General features: G+C 39.6%; 1 protein-coding gene across 1 annotated transcript in view; it reads right to left on the bottom strand.

The window, feature by feature from the left end:
- Nucleotides 1–8417: 8417 nt before the first annotated feature.
- The window catches only part of ptprub (protein tyrosine phosphatase receptor type Ub), a 164114-nt gene continuing 154529 nt past the window's right edge, over nt 8418–18002 (bottom strand). The window contains exons 25-29 of the mRNA XM_062423421.1: nt 16450–16764; nt 13293–13418; nt 11447–11604; nt 9108–9243; nt 8418–8994 (exon numbers count right to left, since the gene is read on the bottom strand). Of these exons, the coding sequence (XP_062279405.1) occupies nt 8932–8994; nt 9108–9243; nt 11447–11604; nt 13293–13418; nt 16450–16764 (798 nt within the window). The 3' untranslated portion in view covers nt 8418–8931. The remainder of the gene's footprint in view (nt 8995–9107; nt 9244–11446; nt 11605–13292; nt 13419–16449; nt 16765–18002) is intronic.

Here is an 18002-nt window from a genome sequence, read left to right on the forward strand (position 1 = left end):
ATATTAAAAGGTGATAATATGTCAATGATGTGTTCACAGCATAGATGTATTATAAGAACTGGATATCAGACTCCAAAATTGTGCCCATTAAGCCTTTCCTGTTTGTTAAAGGTCTAGAATTCTGGTTAGTTAGTAACAGCATTTCTACTGATGTTTGAAAATTATCCATATATCTTTAGAACTAAAAACACGAGATGTTTTAATAGAAATAAGGCATACTGGAAATTCAGTGCAATTATTTTATTACACAAGGAATATTATCATACAGTAAGAGCTAGATTAGATTGGATAAAAAAGGAAAATAACATATCTACCTTTTATATTTATCCAAATGGGATTTTTTTAAATATAAAATAAGACCATAAACATTTAGCAAAAATGGCAAATAAAAAGAAGACAACTACTGATTAAAGAATAACATGAATATTGTAATATAAGTAGTCCATCAAGTGAAGAAAAGCAAAAAATGATAGTGCTACATCATAAATTCAATTGCATCTTTCAGAGCTTGTATCTGATCAAAAGACAAATGAATAGAGGAAGGAGACAAAAACACCTCTGACTTTTATAAAGCAGGAAAAAAGAAGAACAGGGGAAAATGGAATTACAGCATTATACATCAACAACAAAGAATGTATGATAACCAAAAAAGTTTTTCACCGATTGAATTACCAAATGAATTCTGTAATATAGTGGAAAGCAACATCCCATGGGTTAATCAAAGGGACTATGTGAGTCTGACATACTGATAGAATTGGAAAAGGCTATAAGTAAATTAAAATTGAGTTGAAAAGTCCTTAGGCTCAGCTGCCCATTTTTACAAATATTTTTAGAATGATTTGAGGGAACTTTTGTTACAGCTGTTGAAAATCTTAAAACAAGGAGTAAATAGCCGTCCACACTGAGAACAATAACTATAACTATAATGACAACAATGTGAGCATCCACACGGAGAATGATAACATCCTGTAAACAGCGGTGTCAAGCACACCCTGCGTGATTCTTCTCTATCGTTATCGTAATAGTTGTGGTGTGGGCTCCGCCATCCACTCGAATTAGAACGACATTTAAAACTATACATTTATAGTTATCGTTATAATTATCATTCTCTGTTTTGGAAGGCCCTTCATTGTCTAGGACTAATTGACAACCTCAGTCCTATTACCATTCTGAATCACTATAAATTCAAGGCTAACCCTAACCCTTTTGCTGAGATTGAAGATAACTGTACCCCAAGTTATTAGTACAACTCAGTCTTGGTTTATGAATGAAAGATCAATTCATGACAACATAATGTCTTATTTGAGATATTCTAGATTATGAGGATTGTATAGAAGATAGTGGTTAAATACTATTTCTAGACTTCACGAAAGCATTTGCTGTGATGGAATATCCATTCAAAACCCAGACACTACTGTACAACATTATGGGTACGGGTGAAAATTGTTTTAGTTATAATACAAACTTTCTGTAATAATAGAACTAGTTCAGATGCCTCACCTTTCAGTACTAGCCATTTTGGCTTGAGGCACAATTCAAGGCTGTCCGATTAGTTCTGGTTTATTTATTTTGTCAGTGGCAATACTAGATATTGTGCAAATTGTCAAAATCTTTGGTATCAAGACACTTGAAAAAGAATTGATTACTAGCAGGTATGCAGATGATACAATAATTTGTCTAAAAACTGAACATCAAGTCCCTACTGCAATACAAACAGAAAGTTTTCTCCAAAGCCTCTGGATTGCTTTTTAGTTTGAATAAATGTGACATCTAGAAGAATGAAATCAACTCATTCACTTCTTATTTGTATGTTTTATATATTTGAAATACTAAAACACAGTATAATTGTGCATAATGTGTTGGTGTCCTTGATGTTTTTGCCCTTTTTGAGACCCTAAGGAAAATTCCTGTCATAACAAAAATTTAATATATTTGTAATTTAACACATCTGTCCCCTTTACTGTGTCCCTGATTAAACAAATAAATTAAAAAATATTAATTGATTTTAGAAAGCACAAACAAAGAATGTCCTGCTGATTACTGAAAACACTCCAATGTGACGTGCATGGTCAAACATAATATTTGGTTGTTTAATTTGGAGGACTTGTTGAGCTGATGGCCTAAATGGGGGCATTATACAGGTGTGAAAGACTAAGTGTCGAGAAGGAGAAGTATTGTGGTCTGTGCTTTCATTGAGGATGCAGAGAACAGTTCTCTAAACTAACATGGCATTACTCAGCCATGGCAGTGGGAAGATAGGTTGCAGCTATAGGGCTTCATGAACCACAGTACTTAGGGCTCAAGGGATGTCAGAGGGAGGATTGGGGTTATAGCATCCCGCACTCTGGGGTGTCTGGTGTGGAAGAGAGATGAGGGAGTAGAAGACGACCATTGTTCTCCCCGAGGTTAATGTAGTACTATCAGTTGCACAGCTGTCCTCTCGTGGCTGCATTTATTTCAATAACAGCTGGAGGAGAAAAGTGAAAATAAGCATGAGAGAATGAGCAAGATAGAGGAACAAGAAACATGTAGATCAAGGGAGGAAAGAAGGGCAGAGACAGAGTGAGTATGAAGCCAGAAAACAATCATGGAAATAAATACTGTGCAGAGCACACAGGAAGTCTTAGCTTTTTTAAGTGCCTTGAAAGTTGATAGCAGGTTTCATTTTAACCAGGGTCCTGTCTTTGAATTAATGTTTAAAAAGACAAAGTGCAACATATGTACTCAGTTGCCACAAATACAAAGGTAGCAATCAATTCAATACAGACTGAACTGTGGACATGTAATTATCCAGTGACTCTAGCACAAGTGCTAACAGCTATCAACAGCCTTATAATTGAGTTTATTTACTGTTGTGGTAGCTTGTAGCTGCTGTTTGCCTGCATAGTTGACTTATTTTTAAAGCAATAAAGGGAAGCGCTATACTTTATTGACTACAGTGTTCCCAGTGTTTGTGTATATTTATAAAGTGTTTCTATATGTATTTTTTATAGACTAACCTTAAAAAAATAAAAAACACCTTCTGTTCATGTTGAGGTTTGCCAAGGATCACAATGAAGTGTGATTGATGTTAGTCATCGCTAGTGGCCCTATTTTTCTGCTCTAAATAAACCGGAGGATAAATCCAGTTTCTAAGCCAGTCCCTCAAAGGGCTGACCTTTTGATAAGCCCATCACTCAAATTTATGGCAGCTTGGATATGCTTTATTGCCACAACCTAGAAATGGCTCATGTTGACATAAGATCATTTACAAGCTTCTCCACAGGACCTTCAAGGCTCAACATCTCTATGTGTACTAACAACAAGAGATTATCCTTAGAGCAAAATAACTTCTGCCTGTACTCCACCTGAGACTGTACTGTCAAGAGAGGGGTGAAAGGTAGTGACACATTTTTTTGTGCCTTTATAATTTACAAAACTACTGGTTTCTTTCCTCGATGTCACAGTTCCCCTCTTCTTTGTTTTATTTTACAGCCATTTCATGCCAACCCTTTTGTTTCCCTCTACTTTCTTAATTCACCTGTTGAATTCAAGGCCACAAATTGACAGGTCAAAGTAGTTTAAGTTAAAGGCATCCAGTGTCTGTGGTGGAAGCAAACTACTCAAGTTTGTGACAGCAAAGGGTGAGTGAGATAAAGAGGAAAGGGACGGTTGAGTCACTCATGTGTCCTTTGAATCTGGTTATCTGTGTTGGGCTTCTTGTTTGCCTGAGTGATCCAGGCTGGAACCATCACAAGCTCTCTCTCTTTCCCCTCTCGTTCATGTGAACCATGACTTTCACTGAACTGAGAGAGCACACAGTTGAGATAAGGGCTCCAGTCAGACCAACTGTGGCAATGGAGCCAGTGAGAAAACATGGTGGAAGGTGCCATCTGGCCAGCACCTCTCTGTCCTCGCTCTGCTGAGCACAAAGCTGGAGCCACCTGTCCTGTCTGCCACACTATCCGGCAGAAGTTGAGTACCACCAGGATGGTAAGACAAGATAATGTGTGTCCGTTTGTGTGTTCACATTTCACTTTGTGCGTTTTATAGGAAAAATGCACAGATGGAGGAAATGTATTTCTCCTCAGAGGATAGCAGTCTGTTTACAAGTCTGTATCGTTTCTATGAAATCATATATTCCGTCTTTCTCCTCTTTTCTAAAAGGCTCTAAAACTATTTTCATAAAAGGATACGCGTCTTGTGTTTCTACTTATCGACTGAGGCTTGGGCAAGGTCATCCGCTAAAGCTTTTGTGACAATATTCTCTCTGAGAATATTGGATTTTATCTGCATCTATTACCAAAGCATTTGGCATGAAAGAGGAAACATTTAACATTTAGTAAGAGACACCACTGTGCTTTGAAGTAAAACATACTGCCAATGGTAAAGCTGCCTTCAGATGATAAGAAATTAGCTTTTTGCTCATTGTGAAGTGGGGCACAGAACATAGTGCAGACACGTGGTGCAGAGGCAAAGCATAGCACACGTATACCTCATCAAAAAAGTGTGCAAGGTTGGCAGCAAGGATGCTACCAGGGTGAACATTGCTGCCATTTTTTTCAGATGCCATCACTTGCAGTGGCAAACCATTATATCTATGACACATTTTAGTTCATTTCAAACGAAGGCCAGGGCAATTGCATTACTTTTCCTGGTGAGATTGTGTTATATATATTTTGGGGGGGGGGGGGGGGGGGGGGGGTGACAGTTGGTGGCAGACAGGCCAACAGGAAACAAGGGGAGAGAGACAAAGGAGTATGACATGAAACAAAGGTCCCTTGCTGGACTTGAACCAGAGACTTGCGCTGTAGTAGCTCGGCTGCACGGACGCTCCGAGATTGTGGTATGTTTTTAATGTTGTGTTATAGAATTTGGGGAACTCTGAAACATGAGTATGAGTTTTTCTTCCATCACTCTCTATCTACCCTGCTACCATGTGTTGCTTCTGGCTACATCATGTACAACTGTTATTTCATCGGTTGCACTTTTGAAAGGTCATTGGCAACTGAGGTCAAAGTTGAAATAATTTGAACCTTGGGGGCAGCACTTTGTGGCAAGGATGGTGCCTCCTCCAAGTTGGGCCCCACCACTGTCCTCATAAGAAAACAATGATAAAGCCAGCGCAGAGAGGTTACAATGCTGATCACGTGTGGGCACCTTAAGACCTCTAGGAGCTTTACAGCCTGTACCAAGTCTCTGTAGCAGTTTTGCAGCAAGTGAGCAGACTTGCCAGTGCTGTATCAGCTTTATCTCTCCTTTTTTCACTCCCCAACACCAGCTGACACAGCTATGGCTGATGGTCCTCACTGCCATTTTAGAGCAACACTGCATGAGAGTGAATCTGACACGAGACTCACCAGGGAGACTGGGGCAGAGGCTGACGTTCATCAAGCCCATCAGTGGAAGAATGTAAGAAAGGAAGACAAAACCCAGTCAGACCTTGGTGCAGTAATAAGTTACCTTATACAGGATAGTCATCACACCATCAGAATCAAATGATAAGAGTCCAATTACTGACTAATTTAAATTACTGGTCAAATATGAGCGGTAAAGGATGATGGAATCTGCCGCAGAGGTTTTCATGTTATAATAATGTTCTGCTGGTGAAAAAGGAAATTGAGAAATCTTGTATTATTATTAAATAGGCCAGTGTAAATGACCTTATCCATGTCACATTAAATGTATGAGGCATTCTTGCTCCTTGCTACTAAAGTGACAAATGAATAATCTCGTGAAGAACAATTACCTCTTAACAGTTTTTTTTTGTTTTTTGTTTTTTTAAGGCTAATCAATCTCTCGCTACAAATTATCTAAGTCCATATGGCCTACATTGTCCTCAACCCAACAGTAGGGGGTCTTGTCCTCTAATTAATGTGACTTGTCCCTCTGCTAAACACTGGATCAGTTTGCAGGACTGCTGCATTATTCAGCATAGCTGTGGGTGAGAGAGGAAGTCTGTGGTCTGGAGTCACCTTTCTCCAGGCAGAGTGGCAAAAAGAGATGTAGGAGAGATGGAGAAGGATGAGAGAGAAAGGAAGGTACTAGAAGAGGAGTTGCAGAGAGGAGGTAGAAAAAGGTTAGGGGCTGGGGTATGATGAAAAGGGGATAGGAAAAGAAATAGAGATTAAAGAGATAAAAAAGAGGGTATAGATCAAATGGTCGATGTGGTTCAAGGCGAAGGAAACTGCTAACAGACCACGTCCGTGTGAGAAACCGCAGGAGGGTCAGAGGCTTACAGACAGGAAGTCTATGTCCAGCTGTCAGTTTTCTGCAACTGCTGACAATCCAATGATAAAACCACAGATTTTTTTTTTTGCTGTGTATGCATTTTTGACAGAACATCCAGTGACAAACTGACAACCACACATCCATTTTTCCCCTTGTTCTTTTATTGTTGATCGTTGAACAAACCCCCTTCCCAACCTAAAATAAATCTTTCTTCTTCCATCTCCCTTATTAAATACACACCTTGCCCCACAAATACAATGGTCAAAAACACAGTAGTCATGTACCATTGGTTCATACAGAAATACGCAAGTGAAATCAACGGTACTCTCGTGGCTGTGTCCACAACATGTGAGAGCAGTCATAAGAAAAAAACTTTGGAATGGTAAAAGTACAATGCACTCGCACAATCGCGGCTGCTGGAAAACACACTGGCTGAAATAAATGATGTGGAAAAGGATATTTTGAAATTAACTAAATGAAATGGAAAGCAGTCAATGGATTCACACAGACCTGTTTTACTCAAGAGAGCACTGGGATGAACACTCAGGGAGGTGTTCGTACTCCATTGTTAAAGTTTCTGGCAATAAACTCACAAAATGGTCATTTATAGCACATTCAGATTTGTGGTTATGTAGTGGTTACTTACTGTACGTCTTTACTCTGGGCAAACATATAATATATTATTCACAAAGTATTCACATAACATTAATATACATCTGTATGTACACATTCCTTCCACCCTTGAGAAAAAAAATGTCCAGGCACTTCCTGTTGTACTCCAGCTATCATGTATCAGATCATCTGACTACACTGTAGCTTCCTCATTCTTCATCCTTGTCATGAACAAGCTGCTCTATCAGTGAACCTGTGGGAGTCTGATAATGTGCGTATACTGTTAGATTCCTTGCATTCTGGTGATCCCACATGAACCAGACAGTGAACTGCTGCACAGTTCGCCTAGCTGCCATTTCTCAGCTTCTGCAGGTTTCAAGGCGCCTCTCCTTTGTTTATTGGGGCAGGCCCTGGAGTGATACTTTCACCACCCTCCTTGAAAACCTGCACTTTATGGAGTTTCAGGAGACATGATGGAATATAACATATTTTAAAGGGTAATAATGGAATGTAGAATAGATATATTATCTTTGTTGTGGAACAAAATGTTGAAAAATACAAAAGGAATTGCTTCTTGCGTGTGTTGAGGTCTTCTTTTATGGATGTTTCAAAGCAATCATAGATCATTATGTGTAACAGACAAACAAACCTGCCTGAGCGACTTCCATGGATTCAGGCATTAACAGTTGCAGTATTGTCCAGGCATTGGCCAGTAGGTGAAAAATAGTGTTCGTCCATAAAGTATGTGATAACTGAACAGGGGGGGGTCTGTGGGTAAAATTTACCACCAATGTGAAAAGCCAAATATGTTCAGTGGTGAGTGCTGTGGTGAAGTAGCATTGTTTTCCCTTTGCACAATGTTATTTCCGCTTTAAATTTTGTTTTTTTTAGATATTTTACACAACTAGGACCAACGACTTACCATGTCAAAGTTGTCAAAATGAACCCCCTACCTGAAAGGGTTATGATCAAATTCAAACTGGAATTTTTTGGATTGTCAATTTACTTTACAACCAAATTCAGAGTTTTTAAACAACAAAGGAGTAAAAGAGACTAAAACCTGTAATGCAGCACTGGTTTAGACACTTCACTACAGCATTAATGGAACATCGTTTTTCACACCACCACAATGGCATGCCAGTACAGTTTTCTCTCTCCTTTTTCTTTCCAACTGGTTACAAAATACAAACAATCACTTTGGAGTGAGAACAATAGCTGATGCAGTACATACTGTATGTTTGTAGCCATACATCAAGATGATGCAGTAGAACAAAGTAAAGAAAGGATTCAAGTCAGTCAGTGGGATTGGCACTATGTAAGTAATGGGAAAGGAATCTCCTATGGTGGCACCCACTGCTGTGGTCCCTGGAAACGTCCACCTATAGCACACGTGGTAATCCAACACAAAATAATATGGCAAAATATAACACATTGCAGTACTGTACAATTTCTGCATCAAAACTGTTGAGGACTGGGCTTGTCTCTCCTATGCTGTAGGCCTGCTAGAATGTCTTGTTGCTGTTTGTACACCAGTATGACAACCATTTTGATTTATTCAGTGATTTGAATAAATCTGTCCTATCGTCAGAGAATAAGGCAGTTTATGGTATGGTAGATAAGTCATGCCACAACCACAGTGGACTGCTGTTGTATGTAGCTCTTAGAGAGAGGAAAAAGCTTCCACATATAGATAATGCTGCTGTCACTCTGGAATTTCATCCAGATCCCTTGCTGTTTGAATGAAATGATGGAATACAGCTGAGGTGAGGCTTCTTCAGAATAAAGTAGGTCCATTTTGTAGCATGTGATATTGTTTTGCTGCTACAGTAACCCTTAGCACAAAATAGCTTTAGTCCAGAGGCAAAGAGGACCAAGAAAAGCACAAAAAAATATCAAAAGAGATAAACATCACCAACACGGAGGAAATCACAGCTGTACATTAAAGGTTAAAAGTTAGAACCTTGACAATGTTTTTTTTTTCTTCCGTTCCTTTGCAGTCCTTTCAATGCCAAGTCCACAGGTTAAAACATGAGAGTAGAGGAGCCACAGGGTGGTCTAAATAAAATCTCCAGCGTGTGGTATACCTCCGCTGTGGTAAACATTTAGTTGCTATCTTCCTTCAAAGCAGTCCAAGTACTCCAGGACAAGGTCATAGCAGAATCGATACTGATCCTGAGGAAAAATACAATATTTCTTAAATTAAAAAGTGAAGACACAGCAATAATTACAGAAATATTCTTGCCACTTTGAAACACACTGCTTTATATATTTATAGACTCTCTCACCAGGGACTCCACCATGTTGGGTTTGCAGTTGCGTAGTGTTTTGACAGCATAGAAGATATCTACCATGTTCTGGTACTGGATCATCTCAAGGAGAATGTTGCAGGCACAGAAGGTCCCACTGCGACCACCACCGTTACTGTGGAGGAGAAGATGCATCATTTTAAAAAACATATCATAGGCATACAGTACCAGTAAAACGTTTGGACATGCTTTCTCTTTCATTGGCGTGTCCAGATATTTTACTGCTATTTTATGTCGTATCTTTTTCATTTAATTTCCAATTTGTTTTTTATTACTGAATGATTTTTTTTAGCCACACTAGAGAGATGGGAATGTCAGTAGGAGCAAGTCCACCACTTTGGTCCAGACAGAAATATATATACTATTGGCTGGATTTTGAGTTAAATATTTTGATGTTGTCAGCTCAACAAACAAGATCAGTGATTGAATGAGTCATGAGCAATAAGTGGAACATTTTAGGTAAAACTCTTGAACTCCTTGACAAGGTTGTTTTTGTAAACAGATATAATGTTCTGATAACTGGCTGCCTCAATCATATCACCCTGGACTGGAGCTGTTGTGAAACATTAAAAATCAGGAGGGATAAATCAGGTGTGATAAAGCAGGTGCAGTGGGTATGTGTATTGATTCCATTTATTTCTCTCATATTTTGCACCTCTAAACAGAAACAACTCAAAATACATGTCGTATGAGCCAACGCAATTTTCAGTGGTGCTGCTTTTCTTCAATATTACCAGCACAAACCTCTGTGCAGCCCTTACGTAAATAAAGAGAAATGCAATTCAGCTGTTTAGCCCCTAAAAAGGCTGCAAATCCTTAATAAACATCCCTTCAGTCTTGTTAAATAAATGTTTTTAATGCATTCTGTTATTTGAACACTTAGAAGTAGCCTTTGTGTCTGAAATGTGCCAAATAAATAGCTCCCTTAAACATAGTTTAGGTTTGGAGTAGTTTATATAGGTATATATAGTTTATATATCACATCACTGCATATACAGAAGTATGTACCACACATGTACTGTATATGCAGTAGCAATTCATACAGATATGTCTGTTTGTATGATGAATGAATGAGCCTCCTAACATGTTTAAGTGGGTAGTGGAAGGAAACAATACAGCTTAAACAAAACAAAATATGTATAATCAGATAACCTTGTTTTTGTCATAATACCACCTTGTTAAAAAAAACCATACATTTGATACCGTTCATATAGCAATATGAGTAAAGCTGTAAGGAAGAAAAAATTGAGAAATAACAGCACATTCTGGCATTTCCTCTGAAATATTGTCTTGGTCATCATAAATGAGAGTCAATATCAATAAACTACTGAAGGACAATCCACTTCCTCTCTCCTGAGACAAATGTGGGGAAGGAGGCCATGGAAGCCTCCACAGCCAATACAAGCAATATTAAGGTAATCAATCGTAGTCAGTGCTTTGGCAGTCCTGGATTTACTGTAGTGAGAACCATCGCATTCTGTATTAAGCCATAATTGATTTGATCTCCATAATCTCTTCCCTGGTTGTCGTGGATAACACTGTGTGACAGCGCTGAGTGATGTGCTTTTGGAAGGGGACGATGGGAACGAACGTGTGACGCTTTGGCAACGAGCTGGATGGCCCATTCATATTCATCAGCGAGTGTGTGCTCAGGGGGCTTAGGATAACAGAGGAGTTAGAGCACACAACGTCCACACAGTGCACTACACCCATTGACTGTATATAAATATGGAAGTCACGACAGCTCCCCAAAAGTGAAACCAAAATATCTCAATCCCCCCCTGGTGGCTGGCTGCAGTATAGGTCATCAGACCGCCCCATCCATGTTAGCAGATGGGACATGAGCCAAACTAAAAAAAAAATCAAAGCACGTATTAGATACATTTTTCACAAGGATGGTTTCTCTTATTTTAGGTAGTTCATGCTGATGCTTGTTCAAGTGTTTATTTGTCTAATAAATTTGTTTTTAATTAGTTATTTGACAATATGACATACATGGGTATGATGACATGATTGACAGCTGTGACAGCCGCTCTCAAACCTCAGTCAGGTGGTGGGACGGTTGAGGGGGTGTGTCCTACAGGCCGTCACCCAGCCACCCGACTCTACTGCACAGAGTTTGGCTCCAAATGACATCACACAAGTAAGATGGCGGCTCCCAGAAAGTAGATATTTTGGCTTCACTTTTGCATAGTGGCACTTTTAAATGGTCTTCAACAATTTTAATTTCCAGTAAAAGAACTTGTCAGAGAGAGATTAAATGACTTTTTTGCTTTGCCTCTTTGTCATTTAGTTTACAGTACATGCAGTTTACTCACAGGCAGTGGACAACAGTGCGTCCTTCTCCACACTCCCTTTGCCACTTGTGCACTTGAGCCAGCAGGTTGAGGAAAGCCTTCTTAGAGTCAGGAACGTCCCGATATGCCGACCAGCGCAGGAATTGGAACTGACACACCACCAGCTCGCCCTCTTGGAGCTTCAGATGAGACAAAGCACATGAATGAGGAGTGTACTATACTGTCACATGCATGCGCACTCTTTTGTCCGTGTTGTGTAACATGTTCGGGTTGTTTCAGTGTTTCTGTGTGGGACACTTAACATTCATGTTTGAGTGCTCCCCGGGCTGCATGCTGGTACTCTCAGCTGTGCTCACTCAGCAGAGTGATTCTGAGATATATGGGTCTGCAGGTGTAAGTGTGGCCCCAACTATGTGTCCTAGAGAGGTCCCTGTGTGTTCATAACCTTGTCCTGAAGAATCTCACCTAATACTTAAGGACCGGTAGAGAACTGTAAGTCATGCAAATTGGGCTGGCAGAGACACCAACGATGCATAGAGGAATTGCCTCAGCAGAAGTGGGATTTACACCATGTAGGGTTTTTTTTTACTACTCCCTTACCCACACATACATATGCTTACAATGCACTTCCTTTGACTTTTACTCCCTACCCTTGTATATCATTGTCACACACAGGAAACATACACACTAATATACAGGGAAAAGGGCGTAAATAGGGAGAGGTGTGTGTTATTTCTGTGTGATTTGATTCATCCCATGCTGTGTTAAGCTGCCCCTTCTCCTTGACAGTAGTGAGCCCCGAGTAGAAGGAAAAGGCTATCGGTAGAAAGGGGAATGACAAGGGCAGTCAACAGAGGAGGTGAGGATGGCAATCAAGAAAGGAAGTTGTGTCACACTGCTCCCAATGGCAGCAGGGAAACGCCTTGCATACAGATTCCTTCAGTAATTGGTTTACAGTGATCCTGAGCAGAATGCATGCATGTGCTTATGCACATTTTTCGGTGTAAAAACCATACCTCCATGCACACAAAATCAACATGATGAAGTGTGTGAAGTCAAAATGAGCTAAGTTTGTGAAGTCAAAAAAAAGGAAAAAAAGTCTCCACACATTTGGAGACTTTTTCAGTTATAAAAGGAGCATGCTGACATCCCCTGTGCTCCCTCTACCATGACAGAACTGTCAGTGCCTTTATTTAGCCTATTTCACAAGGTGTGCTTAATTCTTGACTTTCTATGAAATGCGTGACATGGTTTCTGAACAAATCAAAAGGTGAAAAGATTATCCTGCAACTGAAAATATGGCATGCATTATGATGATGAAAGTCGTCTCTTTAGTATGCAAACTTGCACCTGAGAGAGGGAAGACGCCTATGTAATGACAACAGGAAACTGAAAAAGGGAGAAATTTGACCTTTGCATGCATGTCAATGGATTTCTCTTGCATGTTTTCCATGGAAATGGAAGTTCTTATAATGTGTATCACTCTCATGGGAAGGTCTTATGGAAACACTGGTGGCTCTGGTTCAATTTTCTGAACAGCTACATATCAAAACAATGTGTTTTGTACTGTGCATTATACAAACACAAACACAACGCTTCATAGATATTCAAATCATCATCTTAAGGTTTCAGGTCCACAGAATTTATTGCAGCCAAGCCTATAGCGCTTTGACTTTGGGGACTTGTATTAGGCTAGATGCACAGTACAGGTGGTAGCTCTAAATGTACTGTAGGTAAAATGTCACATCTGAATTACCCGCAAGGACCACAGCTAATGCATTTCTAATGAGGTTGAAGTTATCATTTGTGAAATACCACTGAGTGGAGCAACATGTCCTATGCCGGCTTTGATACCGCAATGACTCACCCTTGTGACGTTTTTGACCCGAAACAGACGGGTAATGACATCCTCGTCTGCTGACATGGACAGAAACTCCACTTCCATTGGCCCGTACTGCTGTAAACCAGGCTCCGGCCAGTACTGAACACATGGCTATAGGTAGAAGGGATTCAGACAGAGAGAGAGGAGAGATTTAGTGATTAAATGTGTAATGTACAGAACATGAACTAATGCATTCTTCAGCAGTTGTGGCCAGGGAAACCACCTTTTTTTCTTCAAACTTGAGATTTTGAAGGACAAGAGAAATTTAAGATTGAATGATGAAATTATGTACAAAAAAGTATATGTGTGCGGGTGTGTGTTGGGGGTGTGCATGCATACACCGTTTAAAAAAAAAACAGAGCAAAGTCTACCAGATATGCAGACGCACAATTTATAATAAATTATAAAAACAGTGACGATAAGAGTGGTGTCAGTGTAAGCCTAAATTCAACAGGTTGTGTTAATACTGGTGTTAGTAAAGGGAGAGAAGCAGCATGAAGAGGGGAACAAGTAATGTGCTTTGAGAGATTGCAACAATAGGGAAACAGAGTACTCCAGTCCCGCAAATGAACTCCACAACAGAGTTCATAACAAGATTTTGCAATGAACAACATAGTGGCAATAACTCAATTTTCAAGTGAGACCTAAAAGTGCTGCGTTATACTGGAAGAAACAAGATGAAAAACATTTAAAGGGGAGCGGATGAAAGTTAGGTTAAACAGGGGTACCTATAATCTATTTTCTTTCTTTTAACCTCCAGGGTTAAAAGTTTTAAATGTTGTTGTGCTTTAATACATGATGTGAGCATAAAAACTAATTTGATGAGCACATGATACACAATGATTAAAGATTAAGGGTATTTATTGACATTTTCCCACAGTAACAAGCCTGTCAAAGCCATGAAAGGTTGTGTTAGTGGTTTTCTTGTTTTGACAAATATCTTTTGAAAGGATAATTTCACATTGGTAGCTATACTGTGAAAACTCTCTACATTATTCAACTGTCTGTACCCATGCAGCACATTTTTTAGTCAATAGACATTGATGTATGTCGTATAATAAGTCCAGTGTTTAGTATAAATAAGTCAAAGTAATCAGTCTGGAATAATAGATGGCTTCACTTTCTATTTGTCAAAACAAATGTCTACAGAGTGTCTTGGACCATTTCGGTACATGTTATTACTCAGATTTCAACAACTACATTTTTGTCTTTATGCCAATTGTAACTTCTAAAAAACAAAGTGACTTCAACAAGCTGTCCAGTCAACATAATGTTTCAATGTTCTAGTTTCATAGTAATGTGTGAAATTGTGGTTTCACTGATACTTGTTACCCTTAAGATGGATTTTCCAACATAAACTGAAAAAGTCTTAAGGACAGATTTTACAACAAACTAAGACAGACCTTGTACAAAAAAAAAAAAGGTTCATAATTTAAAACGAGCACCTCTTTTTCAAGGGCTGTGATACAATGAAATACATAATTAACACGCTTAGTGATTAAATTTTGATCATGCAAAGCTTGTAAATGTTGCATTCATGCCCCAAAATCAAAAAAAGGAAACCTGAGACGTGGATGGAGGGTGATGCAAGCCTGAGACTTTGACACTCCAGTGAATTTATATCAGCCAGTATCTTTAACATTTATTATTTTCAAGTTTTACAGATGATTTTTTGTGATTCATCCATACTCAAACATAGTTATACAGATTTTAATACAAGATAAAATTAGATGATACATAAGCACTTGAAATTGCTTTTGTAAGAGTTGTTAATGATCTAGTAATGAAAGCTGAATTTATGTATTTTTATTATTAACTCCCTTGGACTGGAATTGATAAGTTTTGTCTGTCTACCAGAAAGGTTCTTGTATCTATCAATACACACAGGCAGTGTCTTTATGTGGTGTCCCAAAATGATTAATTTTGGGAAAAATCCATTCTCTCTTTTCAAGTTTTCCTAATGCTTCATTATTAACCAGCATGTCATTTATTTAAAATAATATGCCAATGATACCAAGTTGTATCTATCCCACATAATTTAGCAACATTGTCATCTCTGCACAACTGTTTATCTGCCATTAAGAGATGGATGTCTGCCAATCTCGTTCAGCATCTTAATTACTGGCTGCACACATTGTTAGTCAAGTTGTGCCAGCTTTTGTCTCATTAACATGTATGATGTCCCTTCTACTCAAATTCAGGGAGTTACACTTGAGTCTCAGTCTGGAGCCTACAGTATGTTACTCCGATTGATTGTTAAGACTTATTTCTTCCACCTGAGAAATACCTCTAGAATGATATAAATCCTTAATTTTACTGACACTATTTACATGGTTTAATTTAATCTGCACTTGGTTACTGTAAAAATGTGTTCTCTTTTCTTAATCAGAAAATGGTAGGACAGCCAAAATGTGACCAACACTTACCCACCAGCCTACTCAAAAAATACTCTGAGATGATGATTTTTTTTTCGATGCCTTTACATTTTAAAATAGATTTGAAGAAAATCTATCGCTGACTTTTATAGCTCTCTACAGTATGGCACCTGAGATATTAAGTCCTTTCACCAGCCTATGCTTTGTCTTTGTGACTCCAACCACATGGAAAAGCTATTTTTACTTATTTGTTTCATTGTGTTTTTAATTCAATCTAGATCTCAGTCTTGTGTGATGTCTCATTCCACAGTTTTTTATTACAAGTGTTAAAAAAGATCAGCGAATATTGTGGTACAGAGAAAAACTTATGCTCATGAGAAAAAGTGGGGCGCCAATAAAAAGAACCCTGAGATGTGGCTGGAGGGTAATGCAAGCCTATTCTCCAGAGATGCAACTTAAGGAGAGGAAGGAAAAACTGGGGTGGGTGTTATCTAGTCATGCCTTGAGATCAATGTGGTCAGGGATCAAAGCCCAACAAAATGGCATGAAGGAACTAATCCCAAGCACAGTAAGATACAGAAACAGGGAAGAGAGGATATATCAGGAAAAGTTTCAAGTAGAGAGTTCAGATAACCACAAGACTTAAAGTAAAAACTTGCACTGCAAACAGCTGCACCTGTGTGAACAAACTCAACATTTTGGTACATCTCTCTTTCCTTGTCAACAAATCAATGGCAATAAAACAGTATACAACACTTTGACCTTACCCACGCAGAGTTTGACTGGTTCAGTTGGTTGAGCATGACCACTGCTGTGCAGCCATAGTCAAAGACCAGCCTCCAAAAGTCCGCCGTGGTGCCTGGCAGAGGGTGAGGGGTGACGATAAAAGCAGCTTGCCGGTGAAAGCTGTCAGCGAGAGCAGCGTTGATGTAATTGTTGCTCTCCCCTTCTGTTGTTACCAGGAAAGCCAGGGCGCGATCGGGGGGCAGCACATCCATGCTGCGATTCTTCTCTCGGTTTCTCGGCAACAGAGCAATGCTGCACTCTTCTACATCAAGGTGTGGAGTGACTGAGTTTAGCGTCTGCAAATGGAAATGAGGTTAGACGAGAGTGAGTTCAGTATAAAATGGAATTGAAGAGAGCATTGAAAAGATAGAAGGCATGAGGAGCTGTAACACAGCAGAGGAGATTTTGGGGAGGAGGAGGAGGTGGGAAGTGAATAAGACAGAAGGAGGGAGGACTGGGATACAGAGAGTGCAAAGAGTCCAATAATGTTAGTTTAAAGAATCTTAAATACATTGACATCACATTGACAAACCCATTTAAAAGAATAAAAGATAAATTAGGCCAATTGCTTAATAATAATAATAATAATAATAATAATAACAATAATAATTAAAGCCGCAAGCGGCGATGGCGGGCCCTCGCTCACCCATGCCACCACGGGGCCTGAGGCATGGCGGGGCTGTGGTGTGAAGCAGAAAGTGAGAAAAAACCTGGAAGGAGGCCAAAAATGCAATGTTTCGTTCATCCAGTAGGGGGCTGTCACAGGTAGTTACACATATGGTCTGGTGTGGTCTGTTGTGTTCAGGGCGGCCACTCATCAGTCATGTGAAGTTTGGAGTGAATTGGACAAAGCATGAAGGAGTTATGAGAGGTTGATGGTTCATCCACCAGGGGGCAGTAGAGTGTAACAAAACACAAGCGGTTGCGTTCAGGGTGGGACAGTGATTACACATGTGAAGTTTTGTGGAAATCACACAATGATGATGTAAAATATGGCACTTCCTGTATCCACTAGGGGGCGACACGAGTGAGATCGCCTATGAGCGAATGGAGACGTTGAGGTCGGCACTCTGGACCTGTGTACCAATTTTCATGATGATACGAGTTCAATAAAGCCATCAAAAAGCCAAACGTATTTTCATGGTGAGGAATTGATGGTCGCCGCGTCGCCACACGGACGCCATTACTTGTAGCTTCACAGTCTTCATAATGTAGCTTCACCAACTGGTTCTGAATGAAGTTGATGGGGCAAAGTATGTAATTTTAATGAATCTTAGTTAACTTCCTGTTACCACCAGGGGGCGCTATGAGTTACGAGGGAAGTTAATATATCGGGACGTTCAGGGCGGAGCCATCATCATGTCCAGCAAGTTTGAAGCTGATTGGATGAAGTATGTGGGCGTGAAAGCCACTCGTATGTACATGGCGAGCACGCCAAAGTTAGTTGAGCCCTGGAAGACACGCCCTTTGACCTACGGATGCGCAGAGCACAACTTAAGCTCAGCTAGGTCTGGAGATGTTGCGTACCTAATTT

The sequence above is a fragment of the Scomber scombrus genome, chromosome 7, assembly GCF_963691925.1.
Source record: "Scomber scombrus chromosome 7, fScoSco1.1, whole genome shotgun sequence".
Classification (NCBI taxonomy): domain Eukaryota; kingdom Metazoa; phylum Chordata; class Actinopteri; order Scombriformes; family Scombridae; genus Scomber; species Scomber scombrus.